General features: G+C 41.4%; 5 protein-coding genes across 8 annotated transcripts; 3 read left to right on the forward strand and 2 right to left on the reverse strand.

The window, feature by feature from the left end:
* Window positions 1-837, forward strand: LOC107275511 (E3 ubiquitin-protein ligase Os06g0535400). Its single transcript, XM_015774043.2, has one exon. It carries the CDS (start codon window positions 175-177, stop codon window positions 835-837), a length of 663 nt encoding a protein of 220 aa, XP_015629529.1. The 5' UTR covers window positions 1-174.
* A 2,829-nt stretch (window positions 838-3,666) lies between these two features.
* On the reverse strand, window positions 3,667-5,521 carry LOC4332976 (uncharacterized). Its single transcript, XM_015774692.3, has 3 exons — window positions 5,225-5,521; window positions 4,869-4,918; window positions 3,667-4,675 (listed from the first exon to the last, which is right to left on the reverse strand). The coding sequence occupies exons 1-3, from the start codon at window positions 5,436-5,438 to the stop codon at window positions 3,809-3,811; spliced, it is 1,131 nt and encodes a 376-aa protein (XP_015630178.1). The 5' UTR covers window positions 5,439-5,521; the 3' UTR covers window positions 3,667-3,808.
* A 4,121-nt stretch (window positions 5,522-9,642) lies between these two features.
* Window positions 9,643-16,104, forward strand: LOC4332977 (uncharacterized). Of its 2 annotated transcripts, none has more exons than XM_066308209.1 (16): window positions 9,643-9,775; window positions 9,899-9,964; window positions 10,671-10,754; window positions 11,136-11,215; window positions 11,653-11,698; window positions 11,796-11,906; window positions 12,564-12,630; window positions 12,880-12,970; window positions 13,211-13,271; window positions 13,355-13,485; window positions 13,583-13,700; window positions 14,393-14,516; window positions 14,857-14,958; window positions 15,057-15,125; window positions 15,417-15,570; window positions 15,672-16,104. In XM_066308209.1, the coding sequence occupies exons 1-15, from the start codon at window positions 9,695-9,697 to the stop codon at window positions 15,470-15,472; spliced, it is 1,287 nt and encodes a 428-aa protein (XP_066164306.1). In that variant the 5' UTR covers window positions 9,643-9,694; the 3' UTR covers window positions 15,473-15,570; window positions 15,672-16,104. The 2 variants fall into 2 exon arrangements, with proteins under 2 accessions (XP_066164306.1, XP_066164307.1); XM_066308210.1 differs by having other exon boundaries at window positions 15,688-15,998.
* Window positions 16,105-18,215: 2,111 nt separating this feature from the next.
* On the forward strand, window positions 18,216-21,397 carry LOC4332978 (probable F-actin-capping protein subunit beta). Of its 2 annotated transcripts, none has more exons than XM_015775969.3 (8): window positions 18,216-18,403; window positions 18,788-18,858; window positions 19,232-19,345; window positions 19,501-19,583; window positions 19,670-19,731; window positions 19,836-19,955; window positions 20,739-20,834; window positions 20,954-21,397. In XM_015775969.3, exons 1-8 carry the CDS (start codon window positions 18,275-18,277, stop codon window positions 21,035-21,037), a joined length of 759 nt encoding a protein of 252 aa, XP_015631455.1. In that variant the 5' UTR covers window positions 18,216-18,274; the 3' UTR covers window positions 21,038-21,397. The 2 variants fall into 2 exon arrangements, with proteins under 2 accessions (XP_015631455.1, XP_015631456.1); XM_015775970.3 differs by having other exon boundaries at window positions 18,216-18,385.
* Window positions 21,398-21,623: 226 nt separating this feature from the next.
* Window positions 21,624-24,448, reverse strand: LOC4332979 (co-chaperone protein p23-1). Of its 2 annotated transcripts, none has more exons than XM_015775971.3 (6): window positions 24,323-24,448; window positions 23,580-23,766; window positions 23,338-23,497; window positions 23,217-23,245; window positions 23,063-23,138; window positions 21,624-21,909 (listed from the first exon to the last, which is right to left on the reverse strand). In XM_015775971.3, exons 1-6 carry the CDS (start codon window positions 24,325-24,327, stop codon window positions 21,845-21,847), a joined length of 522 nt encoding a protein of 173 aa, XP_015631457.1. In that variant the 5' UTR covers window positions 24,328-24,448; the 3' UTR covers window positions 21,624-21,844. The 2 variants fall into 2 exon arrangements, with proteins under 2 accessions (XP_015631457.1, XP_066164664.1); XM_066308567.1 differs by lacking the exon at window positions 21,624-21,909 and adding an exon at window positions 22,144-22,234.

A 24,448-nucleotide genomic window follows, 5' to 3' on the forward strand; every position in this document is an offset into this window, starting at 1 on the left:
ATATGCATTGGAGATCGATCGCTTGATTATTAGCTTTCCACTCACACGGTCGTCGGCGACCGATCGACTTGCTTCCTCCACCGTACGACGTACGTGCTCCTTCCCGGCCGGCCGGCAACAGCGACGGCGACGAGCACCACCGGCGCCGCTACGCCACTACGCCAGCAGCCAGCCATGGACGACGACGGCGGCGCGGGCCGCGACGGCATCCTAGCGTTCGCGCACCAGCTGGCCAGGCAAGCCGCGTTCCTACTTCAAGCCTCCAACGACCTACTCGCATCGCTTCTTCAGTCCACCTCGCGCGGCGGCGGCGGCGCCGACATCCTATCGTTCGCGAATCAGCTGGCCAGGCAAGCCGGCGCGTTCCTCCAAGACTCCAACGACATACTGGCATCGCTTCTGCAGTCCACCTCGCGCGGCGCTTCCGCTGGCGCCGCCGCCGCCTCGGACGAGGCGATCCAGGCGCTCAAGGACGTGGGCGGCGGCGACGTCGACGGCGGCGGGCAGAAGCTGGACTGCGCGATCTGCCTCAACCACGACGATCCGTCAGCGTCGGCGGCGGCGGGGTGGAAGGAGATGCCGTGCGGGCACCGGTTCCACGGCGGGTGCCTGGAGAAGTGGCTGCGCATGCACGGCACGTGCCCCATGTGCCGCCACCAGATGCCGGCGGCGGAGGTGGTGGAGGGGGCGGCTTCGGAGGTGACCACGTCGGAGCCGCTCCTGCTGATAGCGCGCGTACGCCGCTCCGGCGACGGCGGCAATGAAGAGGAGCATTACCATTACTATCTTTACGAAATACGAGTACAGTACTCCACCAATGTCGAAATTAACCCTTAATTAGTTTTCGGTTTTCCTTTTTGGCCGTTGTTTCTTCCGGGAAACTATTCTAATCCCTCGAGGGGATGTTATCTCGTTTGCTTAAAAACCATTTAAACGGTTATGAAAAATTATGGAAAAAATTGACAACATTCATACAACACATATATACAACTCCACAAAATCTTAAATCCAAACTCAACTCACACGTCGAGATATAAAAAAAGACAAAATTCACATATGAATAGTAGCGTACTGTTTATATCTAAATTTGTCTTTTTTGTTTCTCGATGTGTAGATCGAATTTGAACTTGAATTTTTTGGACTAGTAGGTATCATTATACTCTACATTGTCAATTTTTTTTTTGCATCGAATTTGAAAGAATAAGGTATACGAGGGGATATCCCTCAAGGGATTAAAATCCACTCCCGTTTCTTCAGCATGCCTTGACCATGAAATCTATTGTACCGTAATTAGTATGGCACGTCAAATGTAATCCTTTCATTTTTAAATATTTAGCACCGTTGATTTTTTTAAATATGTTTGACCATTTATCTTATTTAAAAAATAAGTAATTATTAATTCTTTTCCTATCATTTGATTTATTGTTAAATATATATATATGCATACATATAGTTTAAGTATTTCACAAAAGTTTTTAAATAAGATGAACGGTCAAACATATGCTAAAATATTAACGGTATCAAATATTTAGAAATGGAGGGAGTATATTGCTACTGTTGCCTTATAAGGAAATTTCCTATAATGAAATCTCATATGTATCGAATCTCTGTTGCTTGCTCGTTCGCTCTCGATCGTGAATTTTGATCAGGGCTAAAACAAACTACTACGTGACGTATATGAACGCCCAAACTGCTGCTCCCTCCGTTTCAAAATATTTGACACCGTTGACATTTTAGTACGTGTTTAACCATTCGTCTTATTCAAAAAATTTAAGTAATTATTTATTCTTTTTATATTATTTGATTCATTGTTAAATATACTTTCATGTACACATATAGTTTTACATATTTGACAAAATTTTTTAAATAAGACAAACGATCAAACATGTGCTAAAAAGTCAACGGTGTTGAACATTTCGAAACGGAGGGAGTATTTTGGCGCTTCTCCAAAGCATTTTTTTTTGAAGAAAAAAATAATATGCGATACTAAACATGGCTTAGGGGTGGAAGGAGGCGCTTCTATTTTTTTCAAGCGGAAAATATATTTCTAACCACCGGCCTGCCTGGCGCCTGCAAAATGGGGCAGGAGGAGCGAGATGGTTATCCGCCTACCAAGATAAATCTTCCCAAGCGGATGACATGATGCGCCATTTCCATATCTTTAAGGTTGAGGTTTCTCTCTAACTTTCCAACTTCTATTCCATTTTTTCTCTCGCACGCTTCCTAAACGGCGAAACGGTGTGTTTTTGCCACAGTTTTATATATGAAATTACTTTAAGAAATCGTATTAATCTATTTTTCCTTTTTTTCTAATACTTAATTAGTCACATGCTAATTAATAATATTATTTTTCATGCAGAAGTTCAGCCTAAATGTGTGTTACAGGACATGGGGTCGCACCAAAGCCTTTGTTAACTGACCCCACCACGTGGAATTCATCAGCAACTTAGTTAGGATCTCAACGCTAAAGCTACCAGCGTTGAGATGTTATATCGTCTTAACGCCAATATCGATAGCACTAACCCGACGGTTCATTTCTACAATTAATTTTTAATATGGATCAATTTAAAATAAGTTCTCTAAAAGTTTCAATTTGTTAGTGGTTGATGGCACACAAAACGTCTGCTTGTGACATGCGGCCCTTCCCTATGGGACCCACATGGTCAGATAGGTGCGGGGGGCAGGTATGTCACCACGCCCGCGCGCATACTCTGCTTACTTTTCGACTTCGGCTAGAACTAGCTCAGAGTAAGGATAATAGTATAGCTCACTTTCTACTATTAGCCTATTTTAAAACCAACATATATAATATATTAGCTATATGGTTAGCTATAATTTTTTTCTCCTCTCTCTATCTCTTGTATAAGAGCCAACACCCTTAATTTTTCACTACCTCTCTCCTCCATCTAAGCTTATGGTAGGCTTATAGCTCACTATTATACTTGCTCTTAGAGTAATTTTAATAGTATAGCCCACTACTAACTCCAATTCATCTAGCTAATCTAATAGTTAATTTATACAATAGTTACTTGCTATACTATTAATTGGAGTCCGTGCTGCAGCTGGCTACAGAGCCTGTTGTTCTTCTCTCTCATTTTTTATCTCATTAAAATATATTTATAATTGGCTAACAGTAACTGCTCTTAGCGTGATCAGCGCAGCGCCAGCCTAATCGGAAGTTCACCGGCGACCAGCCGATTGACTCCGACTCGGAAATCACGTCCCTCCACCCCCGTTTTATCAAACTACACGTATCCGGCGCGAACCATTGACCGCACACTGGTGATGCCGATTGTTGTGGGTGCACTGGTGACGTTGGCCCCGCCGGCGGCGACCTCACGGACTCGTCTTCCTCCTCCGACGCCGCAGGAGGCGCACGACGACGTGATCGGTGACGGCGGCACAGAGTGCACGATCTGCCTTGACCAGCCGGCGGCGAGCAGGTGGAAGGAGATCCCGGCGTGCGCGGCACCTGATCCGTTTGCAGCCACCGGGTGCCACCGGCGATGCGCGCCGCGCGCGATCACGACACTAGCACGTACAGTGAGCTCGACGCCGGCGCACAGTGCAGCTCGTCCCCCTTTGTGTTGCACATGACATATGTTCGTCCTTGTACACAGCGCACATGTGCTGCTCTCTTTTGCGAATTATTTGGCACGTTAATCATCATCTAAAATCACGTAAGCTTCATACCGATCACCTAAGTGTACTACTAGCATAATCTAAGATACATAATCGCTCACAAAAACCATGTAGGCTAATAATTATCTTGAATTCTTGATTTGATTACGACGAACGTCTTAATAATCTACTTCTTGGCGAGAGAGAACTTGTAGAGCATGTAGTGCTTGTACTCCTGGCCCTTGCGGTAGATCTCGGTGGGGAACTTGGCGTTGTGGACGGCGTCCGGGTAGTCCTGCGTCTCGAGGCAGAGTCCGCCGTGCTTCACGTAGCGCGCGCCGCCCTTGCCCTCGTCGCCCTTGAGGAAGTTGCCCGTGTAGAACTGCAGCCCGGGCTGGTCGGACCACAGCTCCAGCACGCGCCCCGAGGTGGGCTCGCTCACCACCGCCGCCTTGCGCACGCCCTGCCCGTCGGCCTCGCCGTCGAGCACGTAGTTGATGTCGTACCCGCCGCCGGGGACGTCGGCGATGCGCGCGCCGGGCGGCGCGGGGGCGCGGAAGTCGAACGGCGTGCCGGAGACGGGCGAGACGGCTCCCGTGGGGATGAGGCCGGCGCCGACGGGGGTGACCGCCGACGCGAAGATCTGGACGGAGTGGTCGAGGATGGTGCCGTTGCCGTGGCCGCGGAGGTTCCAGTAGGTGTGCTGGGCGAGGTTGACCGGCGTGGGCTTGCCGTCGTCGACGGGGCGGGCGTACATGGTGACGCTGAAGGAGTAGTCGCCGTCGATCTTGTAGGTGACGAGCACGTCGAGGGCGCCCGGGAAGCCCTGCTCGCCGTCGTAGCTCCGGTAGTAGAAGGTGATGTAGGGGAAGTGGCCGGTGGCCCTCTCCCGGACCGACCAGAACACCTGGTTGAACCCGCGGTGGCCGCCGTGGAGCGTGTTCTTGCCGTCGTTCTTGTACGTGTGGAACGCATGCCCCTTCACCGTGAACCTCCCGCCGGCGATCCGGTTCGCCACCCGCCCCACCAGCGCCCCGAAGTAGGTCGTGTCATTCTTCAAACCAAAAACATACGCATAAAACGTACGAAAAACAAAATTAGATCATCGATCGATATGCCATTTCATGTAGATTAATATAGTTTTCTTAATTTGCCATTTCATGTAGATTAATATAGTTTTCTTAATTTGCCATTTCATGTAGATTAATATAGTTTTCTTAATTTGCCATGGGATCTAGCTAGCTCACCACGTAAGATCCAATATCTTTGTAGCCAAGAACGACGTCATCAATGTGCCCTGCAAAACATATTCTGCATGATTAATCTCAAGAACTCGAGTGAACATGATGAGGGTTCGACATTTTGAACTGTTGGTTTCCGAAATTTCGTTTATTTCATATCCCTCCGATACGATATTATTTCGGCCGAAATTTTTAATTTTTTTAAGTTTTCGTGAATTTGATAATATTTCTTCATATTTGACTAAATTTTGTTTAAAATTTCGAAAATTTATCTTTATCAACACTTCCTGATATAAACACCGAAAACGAAAAATTAAACCCTTAACATGATACTGAGAAATTAACAAGACTGGATCAATTACCGTTCTTGTCGGGGAGGTTGACGGTGAGGATGGTGGCGCCCCAGTTGGTGACGACGACGGAGAACTCGCCCCGACGCAGCTCGTAGAAACCGATGGACTCCTTCCCTCCCCTCCTCGCCTCCGCCGGCGTGCCGCCGATCAGAGACGCCGCCGCCACCGCCGCCGCCACGGCCAACCATTGCCACGCCACGCTCCTGGCGCTCGTCGCCGCCATTACTGCCTAATCCCGACTACTAATACTACTAATCTTCCTCTAATCCGTGCAACTAATGCTGTGTAAATCTCGGTTGCCTATTTATAGGTGGAGGTCTCGAGAATGATGAGTTGATGACTATCGTTCTAGTCAACAGGATCTACTAGCGCGGGTTTCTCACCCACTGACATGTGGGGCCGTTGCGCCGTAAAGTTGCCACGTAGGCTTCCTGCTTACAGGATGAGCATCATGTTGTTCAGATTAGTTAACAGAACACCTTAACCGTAAGAGTTAAATCTAAACCACCTCATTTGACCGGTCAAAGCACCTGCCAAGTGCCAAGCCACACCTCCGTACCCGTTTGGCCCATTGGGCCATTGCACCGGAGGCCTGCACGCGGCGTTCCTGGGTACCCGGTAACCCAGCGGGGGACCGGAAAAGTTAACCCGAACCTGAATCTCTCTCGCGCCGTCGCTCGAGGGGGAAGGGAATCCCCGTGAACCGTGATGTATCCGCTGCCATCCAAGACATAGACTTTTCAAACAAAAATTAAAGTATTAAATATAGACTAGTAACGAAAAAAAATTATAGATTCTATCTGTAAACTGTGAGACGAACCTATTAAGCCTAATTAATCCGGCATTAGTAAATGTTTACTGTAGCACCACATTGTTAAATCATAGCGTACTTAAGCTCAAAAGATTCGTTTCGTAATTTACATGCAAACTATGCAATTGGTTTTTTTTCGTCCACATTTAATGCCATTTATATGTCAAACATTTGATGTGACGAAATTTTTAGAAGTTTAAAGGGAACTAAACACACAGCCTAAGGCTATGTTCTTAGGTTGGAACCCTCACCTCCCACATGGAAAACGGGTGATGGATTAATGCACGATTAATTAAGTATTAGCTAAAAGAACTTTAAAAATACGGGAATGCTTAGCGCCAGGCATCTGCTGTCGCCGGGGCCCACCACGCCGCCTGCTGTGCTGCCCACGTCTCTCCCACGCGCCTTCGTGCTGCCACGTGTCCCCACCACATATTCTGTTGCAACAAATCACCCATATATTTTGGTAACCCTCTATTAAGGAAATCCGTTTCATTTTTTTGTTCCACTAAAAATGTTTCACATAGTGCACTCATAATGTTTCACTATGTATAGATCTAATGTTGCAGTGAATTAAAACATTTTTTGCAATAAATCACTCACATATTATGGAAACCCTCTATCAAGAGAATTCGTTTCATTTATTGTTTTACCAAAAATATTTCACCTAGTATACATATAGGGTTGGTTTGGTTTGTGGCCTAAATAGGCCTTACCAAATTTTGTCAGTGCTAAATTTTGGTAAGTTTTGGCATGACTAATTTTGGTAAGGCAATGTTGTATTTGGATTGAAGACAAAATAGCCTAAGTTCACTATTGAAATGGCCTATTTTCTTAGGCATGCAAAAATTTGGCTTCAAACCAACTAGACACTAAACACTATTGAAAATGCCAAATATTGGTAAGCCTAATTTAGGTCTCAAACCAAACCAGCCTATAATGTTTCACTTTGTATGGATCAAATGTTGCAGTGACTTGAAACATTCTTTCGCTATTTGCTGAAACATTGTTTTATATAATGTGAAACATCATCCGATTTAAACGATTGAAATATTTTCGATCTACCTATTGAAACAATTCTGATATACTTGGTGGAACAGCGTGCAACATTTAAAAATAATTCAATAATAAGCTAATTTTTTTCATCGGAATATATCCATGTGTGGTCTTGTTTTAAAGATTTAATTGCAACGAATTTAATGGTGCAATCGGATCATAATTTGGATAAATAATTTAAGAGAAAAATAGTTTAAAATAGTTTTGAATGCATGCATGCTTGATGATGTCATGCAGACGTGGTTGTCTGATCTTTTGCAATAGATCGGACGTCCAATTTATATCGGCCTCCTTAAAAATGGGTTAGTATGATTTTTAAAGCAACTTTCCTATAGAAAAATTTTGCAAAAAATATATCGTTTAGCAGTTTGGGAAACGTGCGCAGAAAAAAAGAGGGAGGAGAGATTGGGAACTAGAAGAGCCGAACGTAGCCTAAGATATAAGATATAAGGTTGTCATTATCCCGATCCGTATCCTAGTACCTTATAATACTATGATACTACCAAGTCGAAATGATACCGATCCCACATAGTATCCTAATTTTCATAGTATCTCGATGCTACTATTCATTACCACACTATCTGCATAATCTTATGTAGTATCTCGATTCTATGATCCCTACGATATTACAAAATATTATTTAAAATAAGATGATTTAAAAATAATGTAAATAAATATGCTTAAGTTTATATAAAAATCGGTTAAATATATCAAAACCAATGTGGTTTCTCTTAATAAATGTATTTATTTGCATGGCTATATAGAATGGCTATATGTAATTAATTTAAATATTAATTAAACTTAAAAAAAGGAAAATCTCATAGTTTCCCGGTCATACGATACGATACTATTTTGAGCAAAACGATGCTACCTAGGATCCCGATCCTGACAAGCTTATTGCCATCCCAGGCTAAGCAATATCATGGTATAGACTTATAGAGGGAGTAGATCGTCTGGGGTCACGCTCTCAACGTCATAGGGAAGTCGCGCGTCACTCCTTCGTATGTTTCGTATTGCATGGTGCTGCTACTTCTTTTGTTCCACGTCGTAGCGAGGATAGCCCATTTACAATAGAGTGTAGCGGGAGACGAACAGAGATGCTGGTCGTCAAGTCAATCCGTCCACCAAAGAATAAAAGAAAAGAAAAACCAATGTGACATCCGCTGGCCAACCAGCACGAGTGTGGGAGGAGCATATCGCCGAGGAAGACTCCTTTGACACAGCCCTCCTCTCCATTCCTCGTCCATGCAAGAATATAATTGTTATCTCTCCTTAAGATATAAAAGGAGGAGTCTGATGACTTAGGATTAGACATTTGAAAGAAATGATCTGGAGCAGAACTCTAGTTTCTCTCGTTGTAAGAACTCTGTAACACATACATCGGGCTTGTTCGGCTGCAAGGTGCAGCCGCTACAACACAGTGATGCTGCCGCAGTTGCTTACTTGCTTACACGAAGCACTGTTTCTGCTGCGATGCAGCCAACATGAGTGCAGCCGAACAGGCCCATCCCACATAGTCTAAAACACAAGAGTACATAGGGTATTACGCTCCCGAGCGACCTAAATCTGTATACTTGGTTGTGTTTGGTGTTCATCGTACGAACGAAGCTTGATCTCAACTCGCCCCTTAGCCGAATCTCAAAGGGGAGGGGGGGGGGGAGTTCTTACTTCCCTGCTAGAGGAGATTCACTCTTCGACAATAGTGAACAGTGAACATTAGAATGTGATTCTTGCTACATTGGACATCTGGTGCCTTAGTATTTGTCTTAAAAAATTTTCTTCTAAAATAGCAAAAGAAAGCTAGATATATACATCATTGAGTACTATCGTGTCAAGATGTTTCGTAGTGCTTCAGCTCCAACTCTACCTCTCTTGAAGCTAGATCCCAGTCAAATAGTTTTAGCTCCACTTAAAAATGGCACGGAGTGATACTCTCACAAAATAAACTAAAGAAGCAAAACTAGGTTTAGATAGCTCTATAAATCCAGTACAAATCTAATTACTATAGTTAAATTTAAAACTTAGAGCCTTACCAAACGGACTCCAAGAACATAACTTCGACAGATTTCCCCAAAACAAAAGTGTTTCACCAGGATCTAGACAAAACAAAATTAACCATACACACAAAATATGCCCTTTTTTTTTTTTTGCCCAACTCTATCATACTTGTACTAAACTTGGGTTATTCTGTAGAACATGACTTCACTACTAAAATGCATATGAGAGAATACTTGATTCTCCGTTATTCCCTCGAGATAGATGTTTTGTTAGTTGTTCGCTGACCATCTCGTCGCTGTTAGAACTTAAAAAAATCAGCTCAAAGGTCTTCTTTCCGCCCTTCCCCCTTTCTCCGAGCAGCGAACGGCGGCGCACGGCAGCCATGGTGGAGCGCGAGGATGTTGGTGGGCCGATTTCACTGGCATGGGCCGAGCGCGAGCCTGTTCGTCGTCGGCCTTGCTCGCTCGATTGGAGCGGCCGCGAAACGAAGGGTAGCAGCAGCAGCGCCGTGCGATTCGGAACGGACGGACCAAGGAGCGACGCCCGACGTCCCTCTGACGTTGCGCTTCTGGGTGGGTTCAGTTCGGTTCTAGGGCTCCGATAGGAACGTTGCCATGGCGGCGGCGGCGGCGGGAGGCGATGGTGAGGCGGCGGTGATGCGGGCGGAGGTCGCCGCGCTCCGGCTCCGCGTACAGGTTCGCGGACCAGCGTTCGTTTTTTCCTTTTTCTCTTCTTGCGCGGCTGTTTCGGTGGATTTAGTGAAGTTGTTTCTTCTCTTTTTTTTTCTCTACTGGTGAATTATAATTGGGTGTGATTAGGAGTTGGAGAGGGAGAACCAGAGGCTGGGTAAGATTGCTTCGAGATGCACCTGCGGCAGCTCCAAGGTGAGATTTCTTTTATCCTTAGTACTGCCATTTTCATTCATCTAATCGGAGCCATTTCGAGCTGTCCTGAATGGTGATTGATAGTTTGACGATTCCATCTAGTCGTTGGTGCACCATTGCTTCCAAAAAAACTAGCTTGTTCTTTGTAGTTTAGTACATATATAGTGAGGTAACCTTGTAATAAGAGAGGATAACGGTAGCTAGAAATCCTTGTCCGGAGAACTGCACATTTTCGAGGTGAACTCATGCAAGAGTATTGCCTGTAATTCTTTTTTATCCTAACACATCGATTTTCTGGTCACGAAAAGATGATAGAATAGTAATGCTTTGGTTGCTGTCATGGATTGGATGGATCACACTTACTACCAGAAAGTTCCCTTTTCTATCTTCCCACTAGGATTATATTCCTGATTGTTCAAATACATGCTGAAGTTTGGTTTGAAATAAAAATTGATAAATCTAGATTACAGTACCCCAAAAGTGTCACTCAGCAAGTTTTATGGCATTAGTCAAGCATGACCCCACCATATGCTAACAAAAACCTGCATCTGTGGCTATACCTTTATAGCTAGATATCTTGGAGTTTTGATGATGTTATCATGTTGATATCATTTCTAGAAGAATGCTTATGTACTGCATCCCTCACCTGTTATCATTTGTCATGAGGTTCTTCTCTGTTAACATTTTTCCTGATTTTCTTCTGTAGGACGACAGTGCTGCTTCCTCTCCAGTAGTTAGTGAAAGTTTGTCCAGCAGTAAACAAGAACCACAGAAGAACGTAAAGTCACATGTAAGTGTAACTTCAGACCATAATGTCATATTTTAATTTGATCAGATGGTTCCACAATAACATCTACCATAATCACATAATGGAGTTTTGCTTTCTTATCTTATCTGAGTCATATGCATACAATCGAATTATAGTGCAATGGTATTGTGGAATACAATAGTTCATGCACATATGCAACTTAAGATACACTAAGTTTCTATAGGTAAGGATAGTCATTTGTTTACTAGAAGGAACTCTGTTTGTTGTCATTTTTGCATGTAAATATATTAGATGTGTATGTCTCCATTGAGATTAATGGAGCATATTTTTCACCTATACTAAAACATTAATTTTCTAAGAAAACTTCTGTCTAATATTACCTGTTTTTTTTCTTGTGTTTAGTGTAGAGGTTGCCAAGTGGGGGTTGTAAGTCACTGCCCAAAGCGATTAATTGCTCTGAAAATCATGTACTTTGGTCAGAGGTATGATTTTATTTCCAATACAAAAATCATGTGTTTCCTTCATCTGTGATGCTTTCTTGCTTAAACTCCGATACAATCCCAATATTGTGCTAGCTTCTATGTGATGAAGATAAGAAGATTGCATTAAAATCCTGCTACTATGTGATCAAATATAGGCGTACTATATGTGTATATGCAACAGCTTTAAGTTAGGAACCTCTTCACTGGTCACAGATCAAACTTTGAGTCAATAATATTAACACATGTTTCTTCTGCAAAATTGCAATATGTTCTCCTGGCACCTGCAAAATTGAGTCAATAATATCAAACTTTCCAATCCAAGAACTTCTGCTGGCACCTGCATCCGTTCTCTTTACTTTGTTAGTTCTTATTGCTCGTGGCCTCGTGCCTTGTCTCTTTTCTCATTTTTTTCTGCAAATATGCTTGTTCTCATGCAGATTTTATGGCTTTGCTTCAGAAGCCCACACAGAGCCTACAGTTGAGGTATATTTTTTTTCCTACGAACTACATATCAGCTTATTTTTGTTTCTCTAAGGGCGTCTAAGGTTTTCCATTAATACTCCTACCTTTTCTGTTCCAGTCTGAGATATTTAAAGCACTTGAAAGGGCGAAGCTTCTGGTTGGAAGTAGGAAAGAATCATGTTATTCTAGGTGTGGAAGAACTGATAAGGGGGTTTCTGCTACTGGACAGGTACTTGAATGTGTATGGTTTGTTCAATGCTAGATGATTATATTATGTTTTCTTCTTGTATATAATATAAGCTTATATTACTCATAGTAGTCTCAGATGTGATCACGAATTATTTTTGTTTCTGGTTTTATTTTTAAGAAGCACTCTTCTGGTCTTTCTCATCAGAAAGTCATATTTTTCATGTGCTACTTTCTTGCTACTGACTAGTGATTAATACAATTATGTACTGTGATTAATACAAGTTCACTTTTCTCTGTCATGGAAAATACCGCATAAAAAAGTTCATAACCCAAAATCCCTTTTTATACATAACCATCAACCTTTTACATTCCACAATGCAACGGTTGACCTCAAATTTTAAATAATAGCCTGTAATGGAAGAAAGAAATCTATGTAGAAGTATCTTCACAACCAATCAGTATGTCATTTTGATGTGCTCGATGTTAAATTTCTGAAGACATACGTCAAAGATATTTAAGTGCTACTGCTTGCATGCAATAGGTACACTATTTTTTAGGAATCTAGATAGTAATTTTGTATTGCAATAGTGTTTGATGATTTTTGCATGGTGCAGAAATGAGTGCAATATGGAAAATGTGAGATATGTCTATGCACTAAATAAAATTTGTTTCCTCATCCTGCACCTGCAACATGCAGGTAATTTCCTTATTTCTGCGATCCAACATAAAAGATGCCAAATTGGATGTACTAGACAACAAATCTGGTATGTTTCTGCCTTCTATTCTTTGCAGCTCTCTAGCAGTGAAAACAGCATGTAATTCAGATTTAATTTGCTGCTTAACTATACTGTGACCCTGCTAGTGGGAAATTTCCCTGACCTTCTCCCAACAAGAGCATGTCTTGTGTTGTTTTCCTATTTCTACCTGTCATTTCATTTCAAATGTCAAACATCTTGGATCCTGCCTATGCTTGCAGTGGTTTCGGCAAACTAAGAGTTGTGCTTTGTTTTCAGAAATTGATTATGTAAAAGTATTGAATAGAATCCTTCCACACGATATACGTGTAATTGGCTGGTGTCCCGTTGCAGGAGATTTTCTTGCAAGGTTAGTTTCAGCTCTATGTATACTTTGTTTTTGTTGGAAATATTAAAGGCACTCTCACTCAAGTCTCATCCCATTGATAAATATAAGTTCTAAGAAAAGAGATTGCGTGTTTATTTGTTGATTTATTCCCTTCTTTTGAAGATAAAGCATTTAATTTTTTCTTCTATTCTACTGTATCATCTTGCACTTTATGTTCCTATGTCTGATAGAATCTTATCTTCCCTTACTGCTATTTTGTAGATTCTCTTGTTTGGGCAGGGAATATAAGTACCTGTTTTGGAAGGGCGACTTGAATATATCGGTAAATATGCCATTCCTTGATTTCTATAATTGTTAACTTGTCCATGTTGAGTTCTTGACAAGCTGACTTCAAACTGTCAACAGGAAATGCAGAAGGCTGCATTAAAATTCATTGGCGAACATGACTACAGGAATTTCTGTAAGATGGATGCAGCAAACGTGAGTAACTACAGGCGACATATTACAGATTTTAATATTTCAGCCTATGACCAAAGGTTAAATTTGCATTTTAATCAAAACTCTTTTATCCATAAATGTGTGAGATGCTTGCCATACCTGAATTAAATCATGGAAGTGCTTTATATCTTCAAGGTCTAACTATGATGAGCTGTGGGCCATCACAATCAAGGGGAGTGCCTTCCTGTGGCATCAAGTTCGCTGCATGGTAGCTGTGCTATTTCTTATTGGTCAAGGTCTTGAGACACCATGTGTAAGTAAAATCGCTCCTAAGCTTTTTTTTTTCTCTTAATAGGTTATTGTATGGTATATTGGTATATGCCGTTAAAGTTGGCACAGACTTTCCCTTTGGGCCTTAGGTATGTAAGCTACATATCTTTAGGCCCATATAGGTTCCTATACTTGCATTGCATGGATGATTTCACTTGGCACTGATTGGTGCAATTTTAGGTCTCTTATTATCTTAGCCAATGCAAGTTCATGGATGCACATTGAGTTAACGAGTTCATGGCCAACCGCCAAATTGGAATACACATGCAAGTTTAAAGACCTGATGTAAAAGTATTCTTTATTACTTGGCTGGAATTTTTAGGGTTAATCCCCTTTAGATATTTCTTATTGCTTAACCCATAATACAATATAGGCTACCTTTATATACTGAGGTGTGTCTAGATAGGGGAAACGGAAACAAACTAGTAACCTGATACTACTAGGACTCTGTTGGACTCTTATAACAGAACTAGGAAACTCTAATAGAGAGCTTATTTGGATTCTCCAAATGCTACAGCACTTGCCAATCCGACTTATCTCTATTATGACACTGCTGATATACTATACCATAACATCCAGCCACAACAACAAAGAAATCTTTCAGACTTGCACACGTTTTTTTTCTTTCGATTATTACATTTGCTGTTTTTCCTTTTCTTTTTATTTTTGCAACAGATAGTTGATTCATTATTGGATATTACCAAAACTCCTAGAAAACCTCAATACAAGATGGCATCAGAGATTCCATTGATTCTGCGATCCTGTCTGTTTGATGAGGTCAACTTTATGTGTTCATCAGGTATTCATACTTTGGCCATGTCTGTCTGAAGTTGTATTGAAATATCATCAGTTCATTTTCTGTCAATAATTAATTGCATTGTATATTTTTGCCTGAGTTATTTCAGACTGAATGTAAACAGCAGCAGTGAAATATGGTTCTTTCAGAGATAATATAATAGACAGCCATGAATAGTTGTTTCATAGAACTTGTGTATGCAAAGCAATTTAAGTTTTTCATTTGTAAAGAAAATATCTTTTGGGTTCAAAATCCACCCTCTACAGTTTTTGCTGCCTGTTCGCATATATTTCTAGCTTTTTCATGGTGTAATTAATTGTGATGCAACATTGTTCCATTTTAGAGGCCAGTCAAGCTTTGATTGAGCACTTGAAAGATGAATATCATCAGTATATGCTCCAGGCTGCAATATTTTGTGAGGCATTGTCCTGTTTATGTTCTCCAGGTACATTCATGTAAACCTTTTCCATTTTTCCAGAAGGCTAAGATCCTTTCTCAGTTTTATGCCATTTTTAGTGAACTAAAAGTGAGATGTCATTGCAGAGCCTGATCCATTTGAACCTCGTCACAAGAAGAGGAATCATATTCCTCTAATGTCACGACAAACAGAACGTAAGTAATTGTTATATAGTTCTTTACTTCCAACACATTTTTGTTAATATGTTTTCCTAAGGACAAGCAAATGTTTTATTTGGTTATGCCAGCCTCTTGGTTTACTCTTCGACATTCTGACAGTCCTACCGTTAGTTTTCTGTCATTAGTTTATTGTGCTGCAACTGTTAATAGCCTTGCCTATAAAATGCCATCAGTTGTGCACATATGATATGTTGGTGCGGTGCTTAGTTTTGATTCTTTCCTTGTTTATCTGCTTCCAAGTGAAACTGAGTCGCCTTCTTGTTTCAGCTTCGTATGAGGAACGGATAGCAAAGGTCAAAACAAAGTCAGCTTGTAGTGTGTAGTTACGTGGCTAGCTTCAGTATCGCATCAAGAGTTTCAAACGATGGGTGAATCCTTCAAGGATCAGTGCTGCATAGTGTCATAGTCATCCAACTCCAAGGTAAATTTCCCAAGAGATCTCTTTGTGTGTGTTCAATCACGAGAAGTATGTTTGATGATCACTTACCTGAAGTTTTCAAGCTGATGCCTATGCATTCTCAGTGGTTTACTTATTCAGGGGCAATGTCTAAATCCATAAAGTTTGGGTTCTCGATATGTGGCGATTTAAACTGACAAAGGACAATTGGTGGCATTTTATCAGTTCATACAGCAATATGCACCATCCTCTGCTGGCTATTCTAGCCTTCTGGGTACAGGACATAATGCTAGGGAAGGCCATGTTGTGCATTGCATTTTGAGTATGTTGTAAAATACTTCCAAGTCATGTAGAACAACACATATCAGATCCTTAGTTCCTTACATACATCTGTAGCAGAATTGTGCTACCTCCGTTTCAAATTATAGCAATCTAGAATTGAATTAGATGCATACTAGTACTATGAATCTGCGTAGTGGGTGTGTTCAGATTTTAATTCTTTCTTTGTTATATTTTGGGTGGAGGGAGTATCAACATTCAATTTTCCCTCCACTTTAATGCTAAGAGCCCCTTTGAATCGCAGGGTAAAAAAAACAGATGAATAGGAAAAACACAGGATCTTGACAGGAATTGAAGTGTAAAACAGAGGATTGCAAAACACAGGAAAAACACAGGAATGGTCGTTTGATTGGAGTACAGGAAAACGCAGGAATCGGATGAGAGAGATGGACTCAAAGGAAATTTTTCAAGAGGTTGGAGCTCTTGCTAAATTTCCTCCAAAATCCACATGCAATGTGCCATTCCATAGGAATTTCATAGGATTTGGAAAGCTTCAATCCTTTGAATCAAAGGGCCAAATATGAAAATTTCCTATAAGATTTGAATCATATAAAATTCCTACATAAATCCTTTGATTCAAAGGGGCCCTAATATGAATCAGATGAATATCGGTTTGTCTAGTTCATATTATATTTCCCCTGGAGGGACAGAATGTTTCGGTAACATGGTCGCTAACGTAATGCAGTTATGATGGATACTTGCAGTTGCATCTAAGCAATGTTCGATTGTTAAGGGGCAAAAAGTACTTAGCTCTCCATGCCGTTGCTTGTACAGTGATTACTAGCTGCAAGATGGCGACCATTTATTTACTCTTGCTAAATTCAGTGTCATGTGGTGGTTGGCTCGTGCTACTACTTACCCCATACCGTCTTCTGAAATGCTAGTACATATGCTCTATTGGGTCTTGATTTTTTTTTCTTTTCTCCTGCCTAAGATAAGCAAGTGAAAAATACAACGAAGTATTACCAAGCAATGAAAAATAGGCCAACGATACACAAGGCTTTGTTGCCCACGTTGAGTTTAGGGGGTGTTTAGATAGGAATGTAAAGTTTTGGCGTGTCACATTGGATATTATATAGGGTGTCGCATGGGGTGTTTGGGCACTAATAAAAAAACTAATTATAGAATCCACCAGTAAACCGCGAGACGAATTTATTAAGCATATTTAATCTGTCATTAGTAGATGTTTACTGTAACACCACATTGTCAAATCGTGGAGCAATTATACTTAAAATATTCGTCTTGCAAATTAGTCGCAATCTGTGCAATTAGTTATTTTTTTAGCCTATATTTAATACTTCATGCAGATGTTTGAGTGTTCGATGTGATAGGGTGTAAAATTTTAGGGTGGAATCTAAACAGGCCCTTAGTGTGGTATGCAATACCTGAAATGACTCCCAACACAGCTATCACAGTGGCAATTGTCACTCTCGTACTCCCTCTGAGGCCTGGTTTAGTTCCCAAAATTTTTTTTCCTAAAAATATCACATTGAATGTTCGGACACATGCATGGAGCATTAAATGTAGACAAAAGAAAAAACTACTCCGTAATTGCACAGTTTGCATAGAAATCACGAGACGAATCTTTTAAGCCTAATTGCGTCATGATTTGACAATGTAGTGCTACAGTAAACATTTACTAATGACGGATTAATTAGGCTTAATAAATTCGTCTCGTGGTTTCCAGGCAGAATCTGTAATTTGTTTTATTATTAGACAACGTTTAATACTTTAAATGTGTATCTGTATATCCGATGTGACTCCCCAAAACAAAAATTTTTACCTACTAAACCGGCCATGAGATTTGATTCTTTTTGATTCATATATTACTGACATGTCTCGTTGTTTCGCCTACGTCAGGAACTTCCGTCATGACATGTGAGCCCAATGTGTCAGCAACATTAGCAACGATAGAGATGGGACTAAGCGAAAGTAAGTGTATTCCAATGTTAGGGTGATCTCGAAGTTGCAGTTTCGTGATAATTTTGTGTGCAATCACAACAATTTGAAATACTAGTTAGCTAATGTTGTAGTCACTAAATTTACTAAATTTACAGTTTTCTAAAAAAAATATCCTTTATTCTCTCCCTTTTCTTTTAAGTCTAGATAAGCTCTCTCTTTACATGAAAGTTTGGATGCATGTCTACAGAAAATTTAGATCGTGAAGGATCAGGAGCAATCACTGGCACACTGCTCTCTAACACACACACACAAAAATTCAGAACAACATAACAGAGTTTAAATAAAAGAAGAAGAAAAAAAAGAAAAGAGGAGAAAAGCGACAGGAGGAGAGTAACCACAAAGAGGAGAGCAACAGCGGCAGGGCCGGCACGCAGCCGAAAAGCCAGAAAGGGGGGAGATATCAGACAGAGGAAGGAGGAGGGCGGACATGGAGGCGGCGATGGATCTGATGCGGCGGATGCCGCCGGGGAGGGCGGAGACGGCGCTGAACGCGCTGCTCTCCCTCATCCCCGACCACTCCCTCGACCTCCTCTCCCAGGTCGACCTCCCGCTCCAGGTGCCTATATCTTCCTCTTATCGCATCGCGTCACAACTACCTACCTCCAGTTTCTTGGTTATGGGATGTTCTTCTTGTTACTCGAAAAGATTCACAGATAGAGAGATGGAAGTAGGTGTCTTAATCATTGCTCGCGAGAATGGCCCGGTGTGTTTCTACAAGAAACGGGCGTTTCTTTGCCTTTGTGTGGAGAGCCGGTCCAGCCGAATTGAATTGAATCGCTCTGCTCCAATGTACCCTTTAGGTGCTCGAACCAGAATCCGCGCGACCCGATCGCAAATTTTGTAGCTATGGATGCCTTTCGTCTCATTTTGTGTGCGTCTCTCTCTTTCCTCTTTGCGCTGCCACGTTCTTTTCCTAATAGAAATGGTGCAAGAATTGCAGGTTTGCATGGACAAGGAGAGCGTGAAGGAATACATCCTATGCGAGTACAACCGTGACGCTGACTCCTACAGGTCAGCGATCCGTCGATACGCTCACGGTTTCTGTTATAGTTATCTCTTCTTTGTGAGTGTTGCGAAAAGCATCCACCTTATGAATACCGAAAGCTTCAAGCAGTATCAAAGAACGCGGAGGCAGGCACACAGGATAATCAATTGTTCAGGAATGCAGCTTAGTGATAGTTGCAGCTATACCTGTACTCGCTCTACAAATTGACTAACAAGCAAATGCATCAATCGAGAAAACCAATGCAAAGACCTGCAAACGCTTTCATTTAATTATGATTCTCATCACCACGGACACTTAAGTTGGGGGGGGGGGGGATGTTAACTGTTGGGCAGTCTGTATTGTAGCTCCCGATTTGTTGATTGTGGGGATGGCTTGCAGGTCTCCTTGGTCAAACAAATACGATCCTCCTTTGGAAGATGGAACAGTTCCCTCCGAAGAGATGAGGAATCTTGAAGTTGAGGCAAATGATGTTTTCTCTGTCTACCGTGACCAGTAAGATTCATACTCTCTTTGATTCAGTAATGCTAAGCACCAGCATGGAATAATGTTATTGCTTGCACTTGCGTTATTTCTCAATTTAGCATACAGGTGATTATATCTGCTATGTGCATGTAAAGTAAGTAGTACAATTTCCTATTGACAAATAGGTATTACGAAGGTGGCATCTCTTCTGTGTATATTTGGGAGGATGAAGATGAGAGTTTTATTGCATGCTTCTTAATAAAGAAAGGTCTGTAGGAACACTCGATGAGATCTCGTTTATTTGACCAGATAATCTGAAATTCTTTAACTAGTATTCCTGTTATGTGGCTGCAGATGGAGAAGGAAAAAGAGGGCACATGCAGATTGGTTCATGGGATGCTATTCATGTCATTCAGGTGGCTTAAGACAAAACTGTTCATGCAGTCGCTGATTATTTTACTGGTAGTTTCTGGCTATGTTGTTTTGTAGTACTCATTGAAAATTTATGTAACTTTAACAGGTTGGTCCTGAAGAAGAAGGAGCAGCGCATTACTGCTTGAACAGCACTGTGATGCTATCATTGACAACAGATAACAAGCAATCTGGAACTTTCAACTTGTCGGGATCAATCAGGCGGCAGGTAACATCTCCCTTCCTGTCTTATCCGCCTTTTTGTCATATTAAGTTGCCCTTAGTTCAAGGGCATCTTTCATCCCTGTTTTCCACAGTTATTGATGTGTATTACTACCTCAGTACTTTGTAGAACCCAGACTTTGTGCATAAATAAAACAATTTGAACCATCAATATAGCTTTACACATGTACCTCTATAGTGTATCAGTAGTCTTAAGACATGTCGTTCTGGATGTAAAGCAACTTTGCTCTCACAATTTTAGACCCTTGCATGGTCACAAGGCTACAATTCGGCCACAAATTTCTATCATAATATCAAAAATCACAGAAGATACTTTTTTTTTTAGATACAGAAGATACATATTATGAATGAGTACTTGACAATAAAGCTAGCGATAACAATTTAATTTTATGGGGCCAAACTGAAGTGTAAACACCTTTCCGTGCAATGGTGATCAAACATAAAAATGTTTGATTGGCTCACATTTTGGGATCACCTACGCAAGGAGTAAGAAATAGATGAATTCTTCAAAAGTGTTCTGGAGAATTAAACTTACAAGTTAATTGCAAACTTAGAAAGCCTAGAAAGACAAGCAACACTTATTTTTTGAAAGACAAGCAACACTTATAAAGACATAACTTATCAATTTGCAGATTTCTTGTGGCACAATCATTGAATCAGTAACATAATAAAAAAATTCGTTCTTAAGACACTTCTTTTTATTAGGAGACTCTGCTAAGCTGTGGAAAATCCAAGCAACCTAATCCTGAACCACCTGTTCTCTTTTCAGATGAGTATGACTCTTGCTGTGGCAGATGGGCACCTGGTTAATATGGGAAAAATGATAGAAGAAATGGAGGGCAAGCTCAGAAATTCGTTGGACCAGGTAACAGTTTCACATCACACGTCAAAGAAAGAACAGTTTCACATTTAAGTTGTTTCTTTAGTGTGAGATTAATTGCGTAGATGTATTTTTCTTAATGCTTTGTATCTCTATGATGGCAGGTTTATTTTGGGAAGACCAGAGAGATGGTTTGCACGCTTCGGCCACCACCCGAAGTATTAAACAGGAGGCTACCTGACAGCTGAGAAAACGCAGAGATGTGAATTTTTAACACAAGAACTATATATTAGTCTTGCAATCATCTCCTTAGCGACCTAGAGTCTCTTTTCGTAATTGATCTGTATTTAATAGTAGCAGTCTCTAAAATGGACACCACTTTGAGCCATCATAGGAGTGTCTTCTCCATTGAATTGTGAGGAAACTGGGCAAAGCTTCTTCATGGCAGCTGTAACAGAGAGTTTAAGCAAAAGGGAGCAGGAGTTTGCATTTGCCGAACTCGTTGTCACTGCCCCTGAGAGCAATATTCTGTCATCTTTGTGAAGATCTACATCTTCTTGTGACCTTACAATTTGTTAAATCAATGCAAGAATATGGTTATCTGCTTACATGATCATCAATAGTTTTGAGATTTTTGAATTCCCTAGAAAACAAATTGTCAGTGATCTCCATGATTAGTTGTATAACATGTAGATCAGGCAGTAACAATATGGATTGAGCAAGCTGGATACTTCAGTTTATTTTTACAGTCACGAACAATTATGCAAGTTCCAAAGTACAAGGCAAATGGAACATGCCACCAAACCGCTATGAGTAAAAGTATGAAACACAGAATGGCTGGATAGCTTTGCAATGGTTGATGCAAATATGGCGATTCACATAACAGAACAGTGTGCAATGCACAAAGTTTTTTAACAAAATGGAGCTACTAAACCATAACTACTACTTTACTTTAGTGGCAGTGATCCACTCTCCAGAGTTTACACCAAAAAAATCTTAAGACCTGGCAGCGTCACAAACAAGTCAAGCATAGCGTTCTAAAACTCTCAGGTATTTCACGGCTTCGCTTCACCAGCAGCTTCCTGTTCCCCGCTCCCCTCTGCCTTAATGTCTTCATCATCTGCAGATTGCAGAAGCATAAAGTTAGTTCGGTAATTGCCTCTCGGCGAATTCACTAAGTTGAATATACAGAGTTCTTGTTATGAGAAATTAAGATCCCTGGAAAGTTCAGTTTACTATGCTCATGTTGGCTAAATCAGATCAGATGTTTCACAAGAGTTTTACATAACATTGGTTAACTAGTCTAGTTTGAAATGGTATTGCATAGACAAAATGGTACGTTGACTGACCCAGACTATAACAACAATTCATTGAATCAACTGCTAAGACTGGCAATTCATTGAATCAACTGCTAAGACTGGCAGTCCTGCATTAGAATCAACATGCTGCATCCAACATGATGTGGAATGTCAAAAGGAATGCCATTGGAAAAGTTGTTGCCCATAAACATACAGATTACATGCAAAAAGTCAGAGTTACAGCATTTATTCAATAAAGAAAGTGACATGCAGGATACAGACAGGTCAAACTTACTATTGTTGCTCAAAGAAAACCATATTGGTAATCTATGCTTTCTATATAAGTGAGACCACAAACAGGCACCACGTTTAGCCACGTCATCAAAATAGTTTCAACCGTTGGATTGACAAGTCTTTCCAGTATTAGCCGTTAGATAAAAGTCCCCTCCACTTCCTCACCAATTAAACAACGCCATTAATCACCACCCTATCTAAATGCTATATATTAATCAGGTAGTCAATTGGACAATAATACAATCAAGATATCATATCATATTTACTATTTCCAACCATCATTCAATCAATTTTATATACATATACTAATAGAAATATATGTATATACAAGAAAGTAGATATTTTCTTGAGAATTGCTTAGTAATTTCCGCAGCAAAGCACGGGGAATCACCAAGTTGTAATAATGACCATGGACATGAAATCATGACAAATTAAAAACAAATGATGATGTAAAGGCTACTCTGAGGAACCTCATGAATCAGCAAAGTTTCAGGGGACTGAGCCAAAGGGATAAGCAGTTCAAGGAGTTGAGAAAGATCTAGCATTCGAACTGGCCCAAACAGCTAATACCAGAAGAATGTTCAGTTATGAAATAAGTGCTAATAACATACTTGGAGCATGAAGCAAGTAGTACCAGTCTTTCTCTCCAAGTTAACTATACAGGTGACAAGGAGAATATACCTTTGTTAGCACTGTCAGCCGTGTCATCTTCGTCATCGTCCTCAAGATCATCATCAGGACCTCCCATGCCCAGCTTCTGCAACACAAAGAAAAACATGAGAATCCTTACTACCATTTTCCTTTACCACCAGCTGAAATTGCGGTAGACTCATACCGAGAAGTCCATATCACCGAAGTCACCAACTGCAACAAGAAGGAAGTGCACTGTCAATTCGCGCCAAACTAGATAATACAAAGCCAAACACAGAACACAAGGGATGCAGAAAAGGACTAACGCCCAATGTCTTCATCATCCTCATCTTGCCACTTATCCCAATCAACCTTGAGGAACACAGGTGGCTTGCCTTCCTTCTTCAGCAGCCTAGGCCACCACTTGCTCTCTGCTTTCTTGATAAGATAGCATATGGACCTTGCCGCAACAGCTGCCTTGCTCTCCTGCGAAAAACCGACAAAAAATACTATTAGAATGCAAAAGATTATAACGAAACAGAGGAGATATGCCATCAATTGCGCTAACCTCAACATTCACAGCATCAAAGAGCTCAAGATCAAGCTCATAAGGGGTGTCGTCGGCAGGGCCCTTCGCCGAGAAGATGAACTGGCCCTCAGGCTTCAGGTTGAGCTTCACATCCCTGGCATCGGGCAGCTCGATCGTCAAGAACACCTTGTCGGACCTCTGCGCCCACTTAGTGCTCGGGTGGCGACTGCAAGCACACAAAACCAATCCCCCATAAAATTTTGCTCAGAATCGCACTCCACATCACAATTTCAGGTTTGCAATCATGAACACATTTCAGGTTTGCAATCATGAACACACGCAGTAAAACAGCCAGAAAGCGCACCATAGGATTGCCCCAAATCACAGCAACAGAGACAAGTTAACCAATAGGACAACAGCACAATCGTTTCATCAATTACTCAAAAGGATAAGAAATCGCATCCGCATCCGAGAACAGGGCAAAAGCATTCGGGAGGACCTAGCGTCCCAACAAAACCGCAACAACTCTAATGTTTCTTGCTCCACCAAAGAAAATTGACCACCGCTGATAGCAAGTCAACAGCCAAAGTTCTTCCAGAAGATTTCATATATCCTACGATCTAACCAAACTAACACAAGCATACCAGCAATCGCAAGAACATGTAAGAACAAACTAAAACATCACCACCCCACAGCCACCCAGGCACAATCAGCCGCACCTCCACATGACACCACCACCATCACCAGCAGTAACAAGCTAAAGTGCAGCACGGAGTATTTACCTCATGTTCTTCTCCTCGGGGAAGCAGCTGCGACGATTTGGGCGCGCGCGGTGGCTGGTGGTCCTTTCCTCCCTTCCTGCGTGGCGATTTGGAGTGGATGGATTAGGGTTTTTTTTAGAAGACCTC

The sequence above is a fragment of the Oryza sativa genome, chromosome 3, assembly GCF_034140825.1.
Source record: "Oryza sativa Japonica Group chromosome 3, ASM3414082v1".
Classification (NCBI taxonomy): domain Eukaryota; kingdom Viridiplantae; phylum Streptophyta; class Magnoliopsida; order Poales; family Poaceae; genus Oryza; species Oryza sativa.